The sequence below is a fragment of the Drosophila simulans genome, chromosome 3R (assembly GCF_016746395.2).
Source record: "Drosophila simulans strain w501 chromosome 3R, Prin_Dsim_3.1, whole genome shotgun sequence".
In the NCBI taxonomy this organism is placed as follows: domain Eukaryota; kingdom Metazoa; phylum Arthropoda; class Insecta; order Diptera; family Drosophilidae; genus Drosophila; species Drosophila simulans.
The window spans coordinates 3,708,536-3,728,820 of record NC_052523.2 but is presented as its reverse complement, the minus strand read 5'-3'; the positions used below and the strand labels follow the sequence as shown (position 1 = coordinate 3,728,820).

The window sequence follows — 20,285 nt, the reverse complement described above, 5'->3', positions numbered from 1 at the left end:
ACAGCAATGGTAGAAATATTTAAATTTCGACTGATTACATGATCGGCCTGACCTTACCAAAGATTTATATTAGAGCTGGAAAACGCAAAAGCCAATGGATTTATGTCAAGGCGATCGCGGAGCCTGTGTTGGGCTCTTGGGATTACCCAAGCAGACTTATTGAGAGGCCAGCTAGTGGCAGTAGTAATGGTTTAATCAGTTAGCTGGCCAATAACCATTCATCACCCGTCTCCAAAGTATTACGCTTATCTTTTCATTTGTTTTTATATGTACTTTATTAAGTTTAAATAAATATTTACAAACAGACAGCAAGACGTACAGATGGTTCAAATAGATCGCTCCTACTGGATACTCTGGATGGAAAGTGTTCTCGTTCGTTAAGACTAAGCAGTAAGAAACTAATTTAATACAACTCTCGATTAAACTTAAACGGAAACTGCTTGGCTGGGCATCAGGAACAACCAAGTCTATGCCTGTTTTGGGCTTGGGAGTATTTTAGGGCTCTCATCGTCGAGTATTTCGATTACATATTTACAAACTAACTGCGCAATTGCATTGGCTAAACGAAGTCGATTAACAAGTAACTGGTTCAGAATCCAAATAGTCATAGGATGTTTTAAATTAAAGAAATTCAAACTGAATTGAAGGGGGGAAGTGGAGTTGACTAAAGTTAGGCATTAACTCGCAAGGTCTAGGAACCGCCACCGCCCCGCTCTATCGCCTGCTGCTGAACTTGGACGCCAGCGAATATAATGACTTGAGCAGCTCCAGGGCCCTGCGGTCCGAGTTGACCTCCAGCAGAGGGGCCGTCGTCGTCGTGGTCTCCTCCAGATCCTCGACGCGTATCTCGAACTTGGTGGTCTCCTCGTAGCTGCCCGCCCCCAACCCTGTCGTGGTGGGCAGATCCGTGGTTGTCGTGTAGCCAGGCGTGGTACTGGTGAAGTATTCGGCTGCGGCGGCACCACCACGTCGGAATGTGGTCACTGGAATGCGGTTGGTGGTTGTGGTCAATCTCTGCCTGGAGGTCTTGCCTCCAGCATGTGTCTTGCTGTCAATATCGATTAGTGCGTTGAGCAGGTGCTTACGACTCCTCTCCAGCGCCTTGCCATTGTGGTCATCGCAGGTCTGGATGAGCAGCAGCAGCAGGCTCAGAACTTGGCGATCGTGCTCCGCTTTTGCCATGACGTTGCGCAGGTGCAGTGCCTCCTGTTCGTTGAGGCCACCGAACAACTTATTGGCAATCCTCTGCAGCCCACTACTGGAAGGCAGTGCGTCCCTGGGAATGTCGTAGCTGCGGAAGATGTCCTCCCACTCGTAACGAGATGGCGTGGGTGTGGTCACCCTGTAGGCAAATGGTGATGCTGTTGTAGAGGTGGAGGTTGTGGTACTGCTAGTGGAAGTTCTTTGCTCCTTCATCAGACCATCGTTGATGGTTAGGGGATCGAGGAAGTCCGTTTGCGACTTGAGTGCCCACGGATGCTCAGTGGGTTTGTGGGTCGTAACTAGCTTTTGAGGTCTAGCATCCTTGAGCAGATCGTTTCGAGACTTTACAAACGATTGCGTTTGCTGTTGCTGCAGGAACTCCTCGCCGGAATCCTGACTTGGCGGCGAAAGCTCTCCAGAGAATTCCAGGACGCGATTCGTGCTACCTTCGTACAGCTCAGTGGTAGTGGAGAAATCTGGAGCCAGAGTAGAATCGAATTTGTGGTTTATTTCCGCTGCAATGCTGTTCGGTGTGGGGGTGGTCGCTTCCGGCAATCCCTTGGTGGGCAGATAATACTTAGCAGTTCCATCGCTGAAGAGCGACGGATCCGTTGTGGTCACCGGCTTAAAATTGGGAGTACTTGGTGGCTCCGTAGGGCGAGCTCGGGCAGCCAGTTCCGCACGGAAAGTGGCTGGGTTATCAAGATAGCTGGATAGAGCGTTGGAGAAGATTTGGGCGATCTTTCGAGTCTCGGGTTTCTCCGCCAGAGCGCCAATGGTGGATCCAGTGCTGCCTATCTGCGGGAACTGCTGGTACTTTGATCCCGCTTCGGATTGGGTTACGTTGGTCTGATTAGAGAGTAAGCCCGAACTAATATCCGACTCGCCAGCTCCACGGCCTTGGGCCGACTTCAGACCAAACAGATTGCTGTACTTCTTCACGGTGGTATCACTCAAAAGACTCTTCTTGATATCGTCCGCATTGTCACTAATGGCTGGAGGATTCTCCGAGGTGGTCAACAGAGCTGTGGTGTCCGATGGCTTGATAGTTGGAAGCGGGGGCTTCACGGATATCTTGGTTTGAACACCAGTTTTATCTACCTTCTCCGACTTATCCTTCTTACCCAGGGAATTAATAGTTTCATTGTGCTCTTGTGCAAAGTATTTGGCAAATGAAACGAGGGCATCTGGACCGGAGGAAGGTGGAATCTCTAGGCCAACTCTAGCGGGAGCTGCCGCCGCTGCATTTAGCTCCACGTCCTCGAACTGATCCTTCAAGAGATTCATTGTTTTCAGCATATCCTGCACATTGCGGAAGACAGACTCTTCCTTCACAGGATTGGGGGCGAACAACAAGACATCCTCTCCAGCTGCACCGCCGGTATTTACTCTTGGCGACTTTCCACTCTTGGGCAGATAAGTTGGACCGCTACTGGCGGCCGATGGTGAAGGTGTAGTTGGCAGATAATCCCGACTCTCGGTGGACTTCGATGGGGGACGGAACTCGCCGGAACTAGCCACATCATAGTGATGGCGCATGCCAATGATGACCGGCTTGTACGTGCTGTCTAGTTCGATGCTGGCACTAGCGGTGGGCTTGACCTTTGGAGCCACAGAGGATTCAATAAAAATACCTGAGCTGGCACTTCCGAATCTGTGAGGATTGGGTGTTGTGGCCACATGACCACCCTTTATGTAGTTTAATTTGCCCTCGGTGCTCTTCGACTTAACCAAACTGGGCACAGTGGGAGTGTAGAATGGCGTGGATTTGCTGGGCTCGAGACGACGTACGGTGGAATGGCTTCCGGTGGAATAGTGAGCTGTAGTTTGTGGCACTGATCGGGTGGAATGAGCTTCAAAGAACTCGGGCTTCTCCTTGGATTGGCCGGGGGTGGGCTTCTCCCTCTCCTTGCTGTGTTCCTCACTTCCACTGTAACGATGCTGTCCCCGCTGTCCATTTCGTGCTCTTTCAGTGGAGACTCCCCTTTCCTGAGTGGCCACTGGTGTCCGGAGACGTGCAGGTTTTAGGACCGTGATGTCATCGTTACGATTCGGGTTGCTCTCCTTATTGGTTCTCCGCTTGCCGGAACCGCTTACAAATGAGGAGCTCTCCGCAGTAATCTGACTCTCTTGGTCGTTACTATTGTTATCGATGCTGGGTAGAACCTTGCGCTGCTTCTCGCCAGACACATCATCAAAGTCCACACTCTCCACTGAGGCGGGCAAATCTTCCGTGGAATCGATACGTCTGTCGGGATTGGCTCGCGGTCCAGCAGACCTTCCCTGTCCAGCAACTGGGGTGACTTTGGGCTTAATGTTCAGCCCTCCGCCCACGATATTAAATCCCTGCACGGGAACAGAAGGACGCACGCGATGCACTCGCTGCTTGTTGAGGATCTCTGCACTCTCTGCATAATATCCCGAGGATCCCAGGCAGTTGACCTTGAACCACCAGTCGCAGGTGAGCTCGCTCTGCTGAAAGATCGTGCCATTAGGGCAGAGGAAAGAGATCTTACGTCCCTCCTCACAAATATGAAAGACCTAAGGATACATGAAGAGCTAGTTAAGTTTGGATATTACTTTAACATACTTATTATTTTACCTGACAATCGGTTTCCATGTCGGCAAAGTAGCCGTTGCCATATGAACGGCAGCTGAACGAGGTCTTGGGAATTCGTGGGTAGATGGGAAAGTCGATGCCCGGTCGCCCAACAACTCCTTGGTACACCTCGTAATCAACATCCTCATCAGAGGCACGCTTCTTCAAGTGGTGCTTGTGTTCGTTGCAGTTCGTATGGGCCTCATAGCGTTCCTCCTCGAATTGAGTAGCTCCCGTTTGCTTGGCTAATATCCGGGCTGGAGTTCGATACTATCAAGCAAAAGTGATGCTAGATTTATGCTTAACTGGAAGTTAAATTTAACATACCTTTGATTCTGCGCTTGTGTAGCCAAGGATTACCAGTACAATTAAAGCTGGAATGATTTTTTAAAAAGTAGTTTTATTAAAACTATGTTGTTTACTTTAATGGTTTTTATATAAAATCCCGGATCTCTTTCAGCCCCAACTACACTTCTATACAATGATACTATGCTCATCTAAAAGCTGGAACGCACGACCTTTTAACAAAAAGGAATTCTTTTAATGAAGCTTTTCGTGCTGGACAGCAATTATTTTCTTTATGAATACATTCGTTTGGCCATTTTTCCGTGAATTCTCTAGCCGTGTTTGGCCAAACCGCTCTTCAGGTTTCGATTCTACTTTGCAATTAGAATGTCTTCTTGCTGGTGAGTCCACGGACCTTGACTTTTCCACTTAACTTGGATGGCAGACATTGCCAAATTATGCAAGAGTTGGCTACTGGGACTGGGACTGGCTGGAAGTGACTGACCTCAGGCCCCCTCGAAATGCAATAATTAAATTTTAAAGCATAAAAACAATTAAAGAAAGACACAGAAATAAAAAAGTCATGATGAACTGCGTCTTAAGTGGCGGCCGGCAGAGGAAGATGTCAGCCGCAGAGGGTTATTGAATAACCAAAATAGCCACAAGATTCAAGGCCCACTTGCTGCATAATCACAGCGATTAAGTGAATCATCGGAGAAGACCCGCTGAAAATTTGGTCGCGGGTGTCGGTGTTGCTATTGCTATTGCTATTGCTATAGCTATTGCTGCCTTATTCAAATTAAACAATTGCCCATAATTTGTGCCCGCTGATTGGCAAGCGGGCTCAAATTCGAACGGCCGCCTCATCAACCATACGCCACGTTGTACGCGCATCAATTTCGGATCTGTCCGATCATTTCGATTGGGTTCGTGCCCCTCGCAGCGGGATGGTCTGCCAACTTAATTGAGAGGTGCTGTCGATGGGCGCGTAATTACTCAAAGACCGAAAGGTCCAAAGAAGATTGCCGTCCATTGTTGGTTTTATTCGGCCGCGAGATGAGCTGTCACTTATGCCCACTTGCCATCTGGGTCTCGGCCAACACGCCCGTCCTAATGAGCCGTTAAAAATTGCATTTCCCAGGCCCTCTGTCGACTTGGCCGATCCATTAATTCAAATCAAAGTCACATTTAATCTGAATCCGAATCTGAACTGTGTGTTGGAACTTTTTTTTGTCGCACGCCAAGTCAGCCTAATAACGCAAACGAAGATGGCTCACGCAACCTGGCCAAGACAAAGGGGCATTAACGCAATCTCGGCCGCTTTGCCGCCCACGCTTTGCGGCACACGCACAGCCATCAACCGTTAGTCAGTCGGTGATCTATGGTGGGAAAATTATGAGCTGACAAGGTCAAGGATGTTGCCAACTCATAGAATGCCGAATTATTTAAATGGGCAATCGAATAAATTGATGTAAAAATATCAAATACTTGATACATATTAAAGGTTTTTAAAGATGGAAGGATAAAGAGAACTTAATATCTAATTAAACATGATATTTTAGTTGTGACCCCTTGAACTTATCAACTTACCGCACAACAAGTTGAGCTGCGTACACCGCATTTTGTATTTGGAATTGCCTGAAAGAGGGAAGCAGATATACAAATGTTTAGCTAGTTAACAAAATTATGAATATTTATTGCACAAGATCGTGGGAGATGCCAAAATATAGGGAAAAGAAACGGAAAAATAATTATTGTCGAAAACACGTACTCACAACAAGGCGCCTTATTGGGTAATGGAAATTATACGAAAACAGCGGCAGAAATAATAATAAATGTACTCTGGGCTTGCACAAATCGCCGGAGAAGAGTTGTCAATGTGCCGAAGAAAACAAACAAAGCGCAGAAGGCTCTCAGCGATTGCATAATCGGTAGACGCCCACAAACGCATGCAGAAATTTACGGCAGATCGTTAGATATATCTGTTCGCCATATATACTCGTAGATATTTTGAGAGGAGCAGAGAGTTGGATATGCAGATTCGCAACGAGTGCCGCGTACCACGGGGTGTATGCGCAATAAGTTATTACATTTTAGGCTGGCCCAGCCAAAAACCGATTGGGCTTGCGGCTGCCCAGGAACAGATGTCAGGCGCCGGCCAGGAGTTATTCAGTTAGTCAGTCAGTCATTCAGGCAGTCAGTCAGTCAGTCAGTGAGGCAGTGAGACAGTCAGTCAGTTCCCCAAGACATTCACTTCGCTATGGGTATACGTTAGTCGTTCGCTTCCGTCAGCTCAATTTTGCAGCTGTTGTCGCTGCTGTTCCCGTAGTTACTGTAGTGTTTGCAGTTTCTGCGTACTTTGCATAATTTTAGATAATTGTTTTAATTTTCACAACAGCAAACAATATCAAAACTGGGGGAGACACCAGCAGCCAGAGCCACAGAGAGATCAGCACAAACCGGCCTGCGCGGCGACACTCTTTCAATTAAATCATTTTCAATGGTTCGGGTAATTACCCAAACGTCAAGACAATAGATCTGTTTTCTTTACGTAATGCGGCTATATTCAATAACAATGCAAAATCGAACAGAATCTCGAAATTTCAGTCGATGCGAACATAAATTTAAATTGAAATTAGCTGCAGTTGTTTAAGACAGCGAAGATTCTGCTTTTATGCATTGTCTGCTGGATTCTTTGATTGCCGAAATTGCTTTTTGTATTTAAATTTGTTGATTGCCTTGGCGGGGTTCTCGGCTCCCAGTGGCTGTTTGCACAAAATATTCTCACACCTAAATTTAATTTCGTCAAAATAGCGTAATGTTGGTAAACAAAATTAAATTGCTGCAGTCACTTTGGCAATAGCATGTACAGGCTTGGCATTAAAATTTAATAAAAATTGTAAATTAAGTCGATTAGCCAAGCGATCTGTTAAAGTTCAAGAGTGCCCCTAGCCGTCCGCACAAATTTTAATTTCAATTCACGATTCTCGATTTGCAATTACACGAATCAAGAGTTTGTCATTGTCAAGGCTTTGCCAAATCGATTTGAATTGCCTTAAGTGGCGATTAGTTTCGCGAAGGTCGAATTTGGTTTGGTTCATCCGAGAATTCATCTAATGGTCGTATTTATAAATTCCTTTTAATGAATTAGCAACGTCAATAAATTATATTTCTTGGCCGCCACTTCCTCTCGTCGGATTCATTGGATGAGATTAATCAAGTCGCTTGCACAATAAATCATAAGAAAGCGACGCAAGAAATTCAATCATCTAGGTGGCAAAAGTGTGGCTGGAAAGTGTTCAACGGCAACAATGACGAATAAGGAAGTTTCGCCGCCAAATCATTATCATGGGGGCAAGAAAAAATGTCAACGCGACGGTAAGAGCAGGTGTTGTGCCAGCACAAAATAATAGAGAGACAAAAATAAAATAATAATAAGCTAGCGCCAGTTAACTACTTAAGGCTGAGGTTGCATTTTCCGCGCTTCGCCGAGGGTCTCCGCAATCAAAATTTAGTTCCGCCTTCAACACATGTACGTGTCGTCGGGAGACGGGAATCCGGAGAGCTGGCGAGGGGTGTTAAGATGGATCTGCCAAGGATCGATGCATCCAGCGATTGCCCGGGTCGCTTTTGCAGACTCAAGTGGGATGGGGCACACTCCTCGCATTGCAGCCAAATGTCTGTTAAATCGTTTTAACCTTTTTGTCAAGTTGCCGCTTAACCTTTACGGTTGCTGAGCTGACATGAAGGAAGCATTTGTTTTTTCCGCAGCGCTTTTTGTTGTTGTTATTGTTGTTTTTTGCGCTTTTTGCCGCATTGTGTTGTGGCAAAGTGTTGAAACACAGAGCATAGAAACTAAGGCAACGCCAAGCTGCTGCTTCTGCTGCCTTTTCCCCGTCGACCACATGTCGTATACGTGTTATTTGAAGATTTGATTTATTTGTTTTGGCTGTTCGCGCTGTTGGATTGCGGCGGCTTATCTGCCCGGCTGCCTTGCACTGGCTCTTGTGTGGCCTTCTCCTTCAGCGATCATGAATAAATGGGATTTGTTTTATATTATTTGAGGCTCGTGTGCAAGCGAAGTTAAGGAAAAATTTCACCTTTACCGATACTCATTATGAAACGGCTGACTCGCCTTGCCGGCCATTCCTGTTGGGAAAAATTGCATAAAGCCAGCGCATCTTCAATCGAAGCCCCCACGATTAATACTGCAGACTAAGGAAAATCTAAAACTTGATTGCCACTTTTTGTTTGCTCAGCGCGATTGGGAGTGCCATGCAGGTGTGGATGGATATGCTGGTCATTTGGCTAATGGTGGGAGAGAAATTGTCTGCCGCCGCCAAAAGCCATTGGCATCCTTGGGAGTAAGCTAGCGAGTCACGAAGACCTTAAGGAGGAACTTGAACGTTCTGGGAATCCCGTATTTTATTTTCCAAAGTATATGTTATATCTACTTGCTTCAACAGCACGTATTCCAGTTTCCTGTCTAAGTCATTTGTTTGGCGGCGTTCGTCTCCGAGTTCAGCAAATGCTATGCAAATTTCTAACAATTAATCACCGGAATGCTACCTACATGCTGCTATACATACATTCTGTCATACCATTTAAACTAAACCCGAAGCTGAATTAAAACAACCCCTAATTAAAATGTTAAACATTTCAAATGGCTACGTATAGTGTTTTTGGCCTGGCCTTTTTAAAATGAACTGTGTGAAAAATGTCATTATAAATGCATAAAAGTCTTAGCCGAGCAAATAACTTGGCTCTGACTGTGGTTCCCAGGCAAATGTTTTGAAAGTGCTTTTGAGCATTTTGTTTATTTATTAAACAACAGATTTGGCAAGCATCATTTGTTGGTCTCTTTGTTGTTTCTAAATCTCTTGCGAGGGCGGGCAATTAAAACCATATCTTATATTGGCACATCGGAGCGATGAAGATAACTTTTCGGGATAGCCCCAAAAAAGCCCCATTGTGCTGAGCATTTTGGGACTTATTTCCCTTCTTTCTCGCGCTTTTCTGACCCATAAATCATCTGAATGATGTGCGTTTTCACATTTGCATAAATTTGCGGGATGGTACAAACACTCATAATTGGATTACCGAATAAATATTTATTGCTGTTCGTTCAGGTACCTGCACCTCAGCTTTGAATGACAGATGAAAAATGGGTCGGGACCTGAGCAGTTTAAACGTACATATATCAAAGTGATTTCACTCAGCTCAAGTGAAAAATGTATGACTTGATTTGAGTTTAAAATATATTTGTTTGGGTAAACAATTCATCATTCACAGATCGCACGATGAATTTATGACACAACATGTACCCGGTGACATTTTGTTTGGCCAACAATTAATCACAAACTATTTAGTTATCCCCAAATCATCCGAGCACAAGGAACAATCGCTAAAAAAAAACAAGTGTGAATGTGCGTCGGACAAGACATGTAAATTTTGCAACAACCCGACTTTTTGTTAAGCATTTTTTAAAAGTCGTAGCCCCAGAGATTCAAGATAGCCAACCAGACTGCGGCTGCGTCTGATGATGCTTCTGGCGCGATGCTGATGCTGATGCAGATGCATTGACCTACGTGTCGCTGATGCACCCAGACATTAGTGTGGTAGCAATTATTTCCACTGATGTTGTTACTCTTGCGGCAACCTCACAGTTTTTGGGCCCCAGTTCGCCCGAAGGGGCTCTGCGTCAGTTGCATTTCATAGCCGCCAGAGTTCGACGTGCTAATAGATTTTGAGGTCAAATGCAATCATTTCGGCTGCTGGCGCTGCTGCATGCTGCTTTTTCCGCCTCTGATACAATTTTCGGCCGCTTTTTGCCCAAAAATTCTTGTGCATTTCCGTACAGCGTTTTTGTGTGGGCCACTCATTTGCAATTTGTGTGGCTTTGGGGCGAGAATGAGACGAAAAAAGAACCGAAATACCCTGGCGGTCGGAGGCACAGCAGAAGTCACTTTGACGCTTCGTGGCAGCCGCCTGTCAACCGCTTCACACTTGGCCCATTGAGGGCGAGTCGGAGCTTCGAGCGCATTCATGTGCCTAGGCTTAAAGGGAACTCAATTTGTTTGGGCCCAGCAAATTGCTGGCGATTTGTAAGGCAGCGCAAAACATTTAGCGCCAAATGGGTAGATGATTTTAATTTTTTTTCGGTGCTGCTCGGCTATTTGCGTTGCGCCCCAGCAATTTTTCATGCAAGAGCTGCCGCGGGACGGGATCTGCCATCGGCATCCCGCCGATGCTAGTGGCTGGCCCATTTCGTAGTCATTTTCAAGCAGCCCCAAATGTTCAAGTGGCCAGTGTTTGATGCTACTTAATTATCGGTTAAAAATATTTGTGTTGTTTGCTCAGCAGAAGAATGCCAGATCATAAAAAGCTGTTGTAATAACGAGAGTAGCGCTAACACTATGCTTAACTAGCATTATACCATAAAAGCCGCCAAGGTAATTGCAGAGTTTCGGTTTACAACGCCATGACGAGGAGTTGGGCCCTTTGCCGGAAGCTATACTATAGCTACTTAATGCGAATTCGGATCTCTCAGAATTTAAATCGGAATCTATAATTCGAGTCTTTAATGCATATCAAATATCTTCTAGCCAATTAAATCTAGCTTTAATGGACAAACGGAGCAATAACGGTCTATTAAAATCTTTAATCTTGTTTTATATTGTCATCAGTTTAATGACTATTCTGGGCCATAAAAAATATATTCAATAAATGTCAACCAGATTTTGCATTCTTTGAAACAAAAGACTTTAGCAAAAAACTGGATTTCAAATTGAGTAAACAGATTCATGACTGATTCATATACAGAACATCCCCCAATGCCGATAACCGTTAAATAAATGTTAAATGAACATCAGTACTTAAAATTTAAACTCAAAAATTTTATGAAAACACGTTTTAAATCAACCCGATTTATTTTTTTCTTCGAGAAAGTATTTCAAAAAAAATATTGTTCGTCGGTCGAAAATTCAGAGAACAGATAACAAACACAACGAAAATTAACTTGATAATATTTTTAAACATTATTGCCATATAATTAAATTGATACTCTAAACTTACAGAAAACTGGTTGCAATTATAGCATCCCATTTGGTTTTTGTGAAAGTATTACAAAAATATACGATATATTATGTTCGCCTGAAGATGAACAGAGCCCAATCCGGTTCGCTACATCTATGTTGCCAATCTCCCAATTCCTGTATTGCCACCTCCAAGTCCGCCAATTCGCGCTGTGTCATCGATTGAAGGCACACATGCGGAAATTAATCCCCCGCCAGTGCTCACATAACAATAGAGTTGTCACCGAGAAGATATATAACTTTCTGTAGGATGTGCCGAGTTTTCACTAATAGCCGAAAATATCAAAAGATAACAATTGAAAACGCCGCTCAGCCAGTTCCAATTGCTATGAGGCAACCAACGGGACTCGAGCTGCAAAGCGCAATTTATGACAGCCCGGGCGGCATCAGACACGCCGGCAACAATTGCAGCAGAAAACCAGTAGCACCAAACACCAACAAGTAGCGAGCCAAGTCGAGCGGCAATTAATAAGTAATTGCTGTTGACGTCGTCGGTAGTTGCCACAGCTGAAATTGTTGCACGTCGAATTCGTTCTTTTGTTTGGCTCGATTTGTAGATTACGCATATTTGGGTCAGCGTTTGTTATCAGAGACCCATGTATTTATGTCACCTGGTTAAATAATCATCTCCCGACTTAATTACAGCCAGCAACATTGGCCACTTTTATCTGAGTCAGTGGGGCTTTGATGCTTCTCTTCGCCGTGCTTTTCCTCGTAGAGTTGGGCTTTTTGTGATTGCTTCAACTTGCACCCATCTTCATGCACTCACATCGTGCACATGTGTGTTGTTGGCCTACAGCTACCGAGATGCGAATTAGTTGCTTATTGTTCGGAGTAATTGTTTCTTGTTTGCCTGATGCCGCGTAAATGAAAGTCACTTTTGATTTGGATTTTGTTATGATTTCGTTGTTCGTTTAGCGTGCCAGTGGCGGAAAATGAAAAAGTTCAAGCGGAAATTACCAGGAAAATTACATTTTTGTTTGCTTATAGTCAGAAAACGTAATACGAGTCGCATTAGGATTAGTTCATAGCTGAAAACACGATTCTAGAGGCTTCCCTTCGAACTTCAAACAAAAGACTCAGGCAACGAACTTGACTTTGGCACGACTAAAAAAATGCTTTTGTTGCTATTGCTTCTTATTGCCATTTCGAAGCGCGCGGCTTTAAGCGACAAGTTTTGAAAATATCAAAGTGTTTTTCCCGCGTTGTTTTGGGGCAGCAAACATGATTATGACTGTTGAAAGCTCTTGTCATTTGGTTGCCTTCTCGCGCTCGATTGTGCTTGAACATATCAAACGATGTTGAGGAATTAAATGCGAAATTGGTTTCTGTTTTGATTTATTTGATTTATTGTATGGGTTTTTAATGGTAAACATGTAAGGTAGGCGTCTCTAATTGGCTGTCAGCTGTTGGAATTCAATCAGTGTTTGATATTGATACCAATTTGTGAGTGTTGCCTACTTAAGTAGTGTCTATATGATGATTATTGACGCTGTATTCCGGTTTATATTTGTAGGTAATAATAGAGGCACTGCCGAAGTACTTTTAATGGCGAAATACCAGTGGGAAATATTTTCGGACATAAATATATTGCCCGACACCTTTGTGAGAACGCAACTTTTATATTTTAGCCTTGTCCGACACCTCTTGAAAAATCCCATTAGTGTCTTCATATTTTATATGATGTTTTATGAATCAAAAGCTAGCCAATAACCAGTTTTTTTATGGCGATCACGAAGAATCAAATGGGCATCCTTAGCGCGAGCCACATGATATCACTCGCTCGAATTAGATCCTGCCAAAGACGTAAACAAACACAGAAGTGACTCAAAGATTCTAGAATCAGGTTCTCAAGCAACTGTAAAATCTCGAATTAATTAGCCAGATATCAAAACTTAGATAAATACAATATGCGTAGAAAGAAAGCGCTTTGCGAAACTTGTTCTGCGGCTTTGTGACTAAAAAAGCATTGCTCATTTTTTATTGTCTACCAAATAAATGGGGGAACATTGATAATTAAGATTATTAGCTATTAAAACCAAATTTTACTTAGACTAAATACGAATACGGTCTAATTTGTTAAGCTTCCAAAAGGTACTCAATGGTAAATAATAAAATGTTTATGTGCAAATTACTGTCCAACTTGGAAGCATATTCTCCATGAATTTCACCTTAGACCATGCAGATCAAAATGCCATTCAACTGGCAGCCCTAAAATGGTCTAAACGTAGCATGTCATGCCATGGAGGTCAGCATCTTGGCCTGACATTTAGCATCCCCCCGGAATTGCCATTTATTTTTAGCTAGAAACGGCTATGGCTATATCTGGGTGGATGTGGATGCGGATGGGGTCCATTAAAGACTGACGAACGCTACGCAATTCGCAACGCACGTGGTCTTGATGAACTGCTGGCATTTAGCCGGCGAAGGAATATAATGATCATATTTTAAGTCTTTACGTAATTGAACACTTTACGCATTCCGCTAAATAACTATTATTAGGGAAATGTTTGATGCAGCATGAATTTGATAAATTATAGCTGTGTAAGCGCTTGAGTTAAAGACATAATTTTATTTTAACAATTCAGCACATTCAGCAAAGTACCGTTGCAAAATGCACACAATTCCTTTGAAAAGTTCAAGTTCGTTGGTTTTTCTTTTCTATTTGTTCACAAAAAAAATTGACAAATGGGCTTTTTATGGCTCAAGTGCACTCGACTGACATTTTGCGAGCTGACAATAACGTCCAAAAAAGTGGCCTTTTTAGTTAGGGGTTTTTCTCGTTGCAAGTTCGTTGTCAAAGTCTTTCATTTTTTGCAGCTGCCAAAATAAGCCCCTCAAATGGACATAGTCAAGACTAACAAGAAAATGACGAATCGTAATATAAACTTCAGTCCGCATAGAATACGCTGAAATCTTGAATTTGTAAAAGAAAAAATACAGAAAAATACAAAACATGAACATTATTTACACTTCATTAATCACTGCAGACAGGCCGCAAAAACAACATCAGCATAGCATCTTAGAGCGGCAACAATTATGAGGTTGTTTGTTTTGTCTACAAGGAATCGCTAGATACTTTTACTCGTATCTCTCAGATGCGGCTCATTGGCTTTTCAGCGATGCGCACGCAGCGCCAGTTAACGCATCAACACTTGAATAGGATGCAGGCTACACGACTACAGCTATTAGAGACAACGCTGCCCCGGTTGCTGTAGGGGAATCCTCCTGTTGGGTATTGTTGCTTGAATGACTTTTTAATTTATTTGCCATTTCTTTCGCTGGCAACGTTAATGAGCAGACCGGGCCAGGCCAGACCAGACCAGACCAGAGTTGTCCAGAGCAGACCAACTTGGCCAGACCAGACTAGAGCCCGGTTAAGACCCTAACAACAGCACTCGCATTTTGAACTTTTATCTGGCCATCTGCAGACAACAACGGGCAAAATTATATTGTAGCATTTTGTTACATTTGAGGCAGCCGGCTCGCTTTATTTTTGTTTTCGCCTGCCTTCGGCTCGTCTCCCCAGTCAACTTTAACCTCCTGCCACATAAAACAAAAGCAGACCTCCCCCATCTTCTCTCCAGCCGCCTCTAAGTGTGTGGGTGTGTGGCGATGTGAAAGACGTTAAGTCACACATTTGGCCTAAATTTGTCTTTTCTCTTCGCCAGCCTTTCCTTTGTTCATTTGCGCCACGAGGCTGCACTGTAGAAGAAAATAAGAAACTGTGGCACCTCTTGACATTTAAGGCGCATTTCCCAATTCCTGCACTACTTTCTGCGGCCCTCTGGCCGAGTTGCTCACCCAGTAATCACGGGCTGAGCAGCAATCGAAATTATCTAACACAAAAATGTTGCAGCTGCGAATAGTTGTTTTTCATTTGTCTTTTTTTGGCCCAGCCCCCTCCCAAGGGTTTGTTCTTAGCCGAGCAGCTACCGCTGCCGTTTATCCTTGAACTGTGTGCTCAGAGCCGCCAGCAGTATCTTAGATTCGTTAATAACAATGCCAAGTCGAGGCAACAATTGCGGTTGCAAATTTTGCAACACTAAATTTATGCAGTAAAAATTAGAAAACCTAAAAAACAAAAAATGAAATGCATGCCAGCGGTTCAGAGGCTTTTAATTGCCGTATCTATTTATCTAAGCAAGCCAGCAATTTGCAAATTAATCATCAGCCAAAAGTCGCTTTGGGCATATTGAAGATTTATTAAAATTGCTCATCGTCTAAATTGGCTAGAACCAATTAATTTTTACATTGATCAGCATTAATACAAGAAGCAAAGGTACTGCTAACTCTTTAATGGTCGTGACTTTGAATCTTCTCAAGAGCTAACTTGATTAAGTTATTGGTTTTAATGGATTAATAAACGGCTGCAGATGGCAGCTAATACAACAAAAAAAATCATAGAAAACAGGAAATAAGAAATAAATTTGAAAATAAGAATTTTATAAAAAACGCCTATTTAAATCCAAGCCAAAAGCAACCAAACTAAGGTTTAAAATTTTAAATTGATGCTACCAAATAAAATAGTCATTTAGCTTAGTAAAGAACTTACATATATTAATTACTTCTAGGCCTCGACAATTATTTAAATGTGTTCTTTTATTATTATTTGTTTTGAAGTAGTAAAAATGCTAGTTATTTGCATAACCTACAAGAGCCTCCATAAAATGACCTCTTCATTATGCAGCCAATACATTGAAACTTTATCAGCATCTTGGCATGCTGACCGACCAAAAGTGGTAATAAAATTACGTGGAAAATGCATGCAATAAATCTAAGTAAGATGATGCCTAGTGAAAGGCAACAGATGGTGCACACACATGCGGTTTTTTTATCCATTCATGCGTACGAAATGCGTTTGGCATTTTATTAAAAGCCATTCAGCTGTCGATCTGCCAAGCTGTCGAAATTCTCATCTAGGCATTCTCAGACGCAGATCTTCGGGCTCACTCACCTTTAAGCGGCATCAACATCATTGGCAATGCTCTGAATGTCAGTTTGTGGAGCAGAAACACTCTGGTAAGTCAGGTTAGAAACTGTGGCAGCAACTCAATCTTCAACAGCTTCCTTTTTTGCTTTCAGTTTCGTTATTGAAGTAATATGGAGGTTTTGCCGTAAACTTATTTATGACAAAGTTTTCCGCTCTCCGACTGGGTTTTATTCGTAGCGTTTTGTTGTTTCGGGTTTCTTGTGAATATTACTTAGATTGTTGCATATTATTCGTTATTGTTATTTATGTTGTCTCACTATGCTCGATTATTCGGTTTATTATTTGTTATGGGCTAGAGAGGGATCAGGTGGTAATGCACAGAAATCACGATTCAGTTGATGTTTTCGGTAGTAGCACAAAATCACTTCAAGCTGCTCATGTCTGCACTATGAAGACGTCATTAGGGCGAAACTACAGTTTGGTAATCTCAAAGGAAAAAGGTAAGCGATTTAGGACAAGTTCATATGGATGTTAATAAATAAGCAAATTGGATGTTCGATATTTAATTGCAGACTCAAGCTCGAAGTGATTTTGCTGCCTTGTTCGTGGGCTTAAATCCTTGATTCTTGAAAACTTCACAATAGATCCTTGTTAAATAATATTGAATAATCACAAGCGTCCTTTTTAAAAATGTTTTGCTCCTTTAAAGTTACGGAAACGTTATCTAAGATCTCAAGAGTTTGAAGTTTTCGCACTAAAAGCACTTTATTTTTCTTAAATTTATCACATCAGATTGGTTGAAAATACAGTAAGAGCCAGAGCCAGACGAACAGAAGACGTCTTCACCCGTACGATATTCACATTTGAATGTTTCAATTGGCAAATGCGGCGTCCAACTTTAGTAGCTGAGCGGCCCGCAGACTCGAGCTCTGTTTAGCGAAAACGCTCGCAAAGGCAGCGCAAAGACAGAAAAAGCAAAACCACTCGTCGCCGCCGAACCGGACGAACCTACCGCCTCGCGAAGATCGCTGCCACATCTTCCTCAATTCCCAAAGAAGCCCGAAGAGTGGCCCCAATCCAAAAGCAGCCGCAAAGTAAAACAAAAGCAGGGCGTCTTTGCGACCGGTCCAGCGATCAGCTGATCGCCGCGATCTCGAGAGGGGCGTTCAAAGACCGAAGAGAAGAGCACAAATCTTCGGGTGCCGATGAATTTAACAGTTCCAGATCGGCAGAAGAAAAGCTTAACATTTCTGTTAAGACCTTGTAAATGTTGTGTTAATAGCAGCTATCTTTGGAATTTAATCAGCGCATCATGAGTGTGAAATACGTCTATAACGTAACTTATGACTGCTTAATATTAAAGAAGGTTGTTTTTGGCATGTATCTGTTTTTAATTCAGGAAAAAATAGAAATAAATACCATAATTTGTAGCTTTTCAGTTTTGCATAACTATTGGTATAAAATAGTAATAAATGATTAGAAATCTTGTTAAAAGTATTAAAAAGAGTTAAGTTCAGCTAAGAGTTAAGTTTAAGCTGTGTGCATTAAATTGCGGCTACATAAGGAAAGTTTTACAGAACACAAATTATTAGTAATTTGTAATTACACAATTTACACTAATTATTGAATTATCAACATTTTTCATTCCAAGTTGATCCTTCTATTCATATATATGTAGGTGTACATCTTTATACATCATTGCGTATACGTAATATTCGCAAGCCCTCAACTCATGTGACAGCTAACAGGATTAGCCTCCTTTAAATTGTATTCCATAAATCGCAAGCAATTCAAATCGATTTCCGTCAATCAGCAAGATGACAGTTTGGAAATCCATTAGACTTTAATAAGGAAGGGGAAGCACTTGTAGGGCTTATTGGACTGGGAGCAGGGAAGTGGATCGGGAATGGGCCGGTGAATCGTTGGTGAAGAGTTGGTCGATGGCTCGATCGCTCGTGGAAGGCATAACAAACAAAATCGCAAATTAAAGATTCGAAATGCTCGCAGTGACGACTTTTTGACTTGAGGCGTTTCTTGGCTTGTTTCTCGGCTTCTATTTTCTGGCCAGCCGCCAGACAATGGAGCACAAGGGAGACAGCTGAAGAGTTGACAGTGGACAGTTTATATTATGATTTTGGGGCAGCGTCTTTGGGGCCCTCCAACTACCAACTCCCAGCCAGGAGTTGCATAATATCGTTGTTTGATTTTCGCTGAATTTATCTGCGTCTCGGTGGCTCGGATGCGACGGCTGCTTCCTTCTGCACACGAAGGCAGATGCAGATGCCGATTCATTGCGCCTGCGATTATGGATTCGGTGTAGCAAAAATGCTCAAATAATGGCAGCCGCAAATATTCCCACGAATCTCCAGCCATGAGGCATCGCGCAGGCAGCAGTAGCTATCCAGCATTGGATCACCGCCAATTGCTGGCGGTTCATGTAAAATTAACATTGGATTCTATTCAAAATCAGAAGTAATGGTCGTAATCACCATCCAGTGGCGCTTCTGCTGCTTAACGTGACTTTAATGGCGAGCTGATTCTGGCTCCTAACTGGTTAGTTCCTTTCATTAAAAGATATTGACAATGTTTTGTTGCTTGCCCCTTGCGAATGACATTGAGTCTGTGGCTCTTCTCATTAAAAACAGTAAATCGAGCTGCATGCAATCATAATGAATTGCCCAATAGATAACTAACAAACGATCTGAAAGCAATAAAATCATAAGTTGACGCACCAAAAAAACCTTGATTTTCCGTTTAGATTTAAGAATATTCCAATTAAAAAATATTTCAAATAAATCAAAAAATATTACCAGCTGGAAAGAGCTGTTGAAACTTTTAATCGATGCATACATTGAAATAATGAAAAACTTTATTGGCCATAGAGAGACGTGTCTGTATAAGTCAAGGACTTAACCTTTTGCAGGAAAAATCAAATCATTGCCACAACTATTTAATTTTGTAAGTCAAACAAGCACACACAAATCTTAACACTCCCTTAGTGAAACTGTGCACATTGGGCAACAACCTTAAAAGGTCGTTTTTCCCATTCTGTTGAAAAGTAATTCAGCAAATTCGGTCGGTATAAGTAGAGTCGAGAGCCCGGGCAAAGTGTCAAATCATTGTAGAAGTATCTAAGAAGCCATCTAGCCTATATTTAACCCCAAACTATCCATCACAGAAGCATGGATGGTGGGCCCTCGTGCAATTGCGGCGTTGCCTTTGCCTTTTGTGAATTGAAAAACCATTTAACTCCCGTTAATTTTAACGCCCGTTTTCTATGCCAACCCAGTTAGATTGCCACACAGTCGCCGAGCCGAAAACAAAAGCGAGAAGCAGCCGAAATACGTAATGCAAGCGATAATTATTGCCTAGAGGCCACCAAAAACCTCTCCGAACAACCAGCAAAAGACCCCAACCCCCACACCCAAAAGGAAAAAATAAAACACAGAAGCCTCCGTGGCCTAGTCGCGCAGCTGATTGAAAAGCGAAGAAGATTTGCATAGAAACGTGCGATTTTCGGCATGGCTGGGGGCCCCAATCGTCTCGGTCTCAGTCATGCTGGGCCACCAAAAGTATCTGCTGGATACTCTGGGTGATGCACTCACACATGGCTCTGTCAACGTGCCCGCCAGCCTGAGAACAATACTAGCTGCCATCAATTACTCATCCATTCATGCCGTCATTCATTCGGCATTCGGCTTTTGGCCAAAGACTCGAGTGCAGTAGCCACATTTTGTTGATTTAATTGTTAACTTTTTTTTGGGAATCTCTGTCTGATTTTTGGGCACGGCTTCTTTTATCTTTGTCTAATTTACTCACATTTTTGGCCCTTTTCCATGGGAGGAGTCGCTGAAATGATGTTATATGTGACTGGTGAGGCTGCTTTTCGTAGTTTTTTTTTTTTTGTCTAAACCCACATTTGTCAAGATCAATGCTGAAGATAGCTCCATGATTAATCTTCGCAAGCTATGTTAAATGTTTTATGCGAAACAGAATTGATTAAACATAAGCTTTTATGTTCAGAATCCTTGAAAGGTTCTCAGACTTTCTGAACATTTTGTTGCACACGCATTTACCTTGAAATCAAGGAGATATGGAAATGATAATGCCATAGATGAATATTTATCTTGCTTGGATAAAAATTTACATTTATTTTATAAGCATTGAGAAA

General features: G+C 42.7%; 1 protein-coding gene across 2 annotated transcripts; it reads right to left on the bottom strand.

Annotated features, from left to right (window-relative positions):
- Positions 1–250: 250 nt before the first annotated feature.
- Positions 251–17,020, bottom strand: LOC6727063 (mucin-5AC). Of its 2 annotated transcripts, XM_039295701.2 has the most exons (6): positions 16,922–17,020; positions 16,139–16,466; positions 5,678–5,725; positions 4,130–4,176; positions 3,806–4,072; positions 251–3,744 (listed from the first exon to the last, which is right to left on the bottom strand). In XM_039295701.2, the coding sequence occupies exons 2-6, from the start codon at positions 16,158–16,160 to the stop codon at positions 715–717; spliced, it is 3,414 nt and encodes a 1,137-aa protein (XP_039151635.1). In that variant the 5' UTR covers positions 16,161–16,466; positions 16,922–17,020; the 3' UTR covers positions 251–714. The 2 variants fall into 2 exon arrangements, with proteins under 2 accessions (XP_039151635.1, XP_016033561.1); XM_016176254.3 differs by lacking the exon at positions 16,922–17,020 and having other exon boundaries at positions 16,139–16,481.
- Between the last annotated feature and the right edge of the window lie 3,265 nt (positions 17,021–20,285).

Bases quoted from the DNA above. Each gene is read 5' to 3' on its own strand.
- LOC6727063 (XM_039295701.2), bottom strand. From the start codon at position 16,160: ATGATGTTGATGCCGCTTAAAG. The intron at 5,726-16,138 runs GTGAGTGAGCCC...TCCCTCTTTCAG, and splicing joins GATGTTGATGCCGCTTAAAG to GCAATTCCAAATACAAAATG. The intron at 4,177-5,677 runs GTAAGTTGATAA...AAATCATTCCAG, and splicing joins GCAGCTCAACTTGTTGTGCG to CTTTAATTGTACTGGTAATC.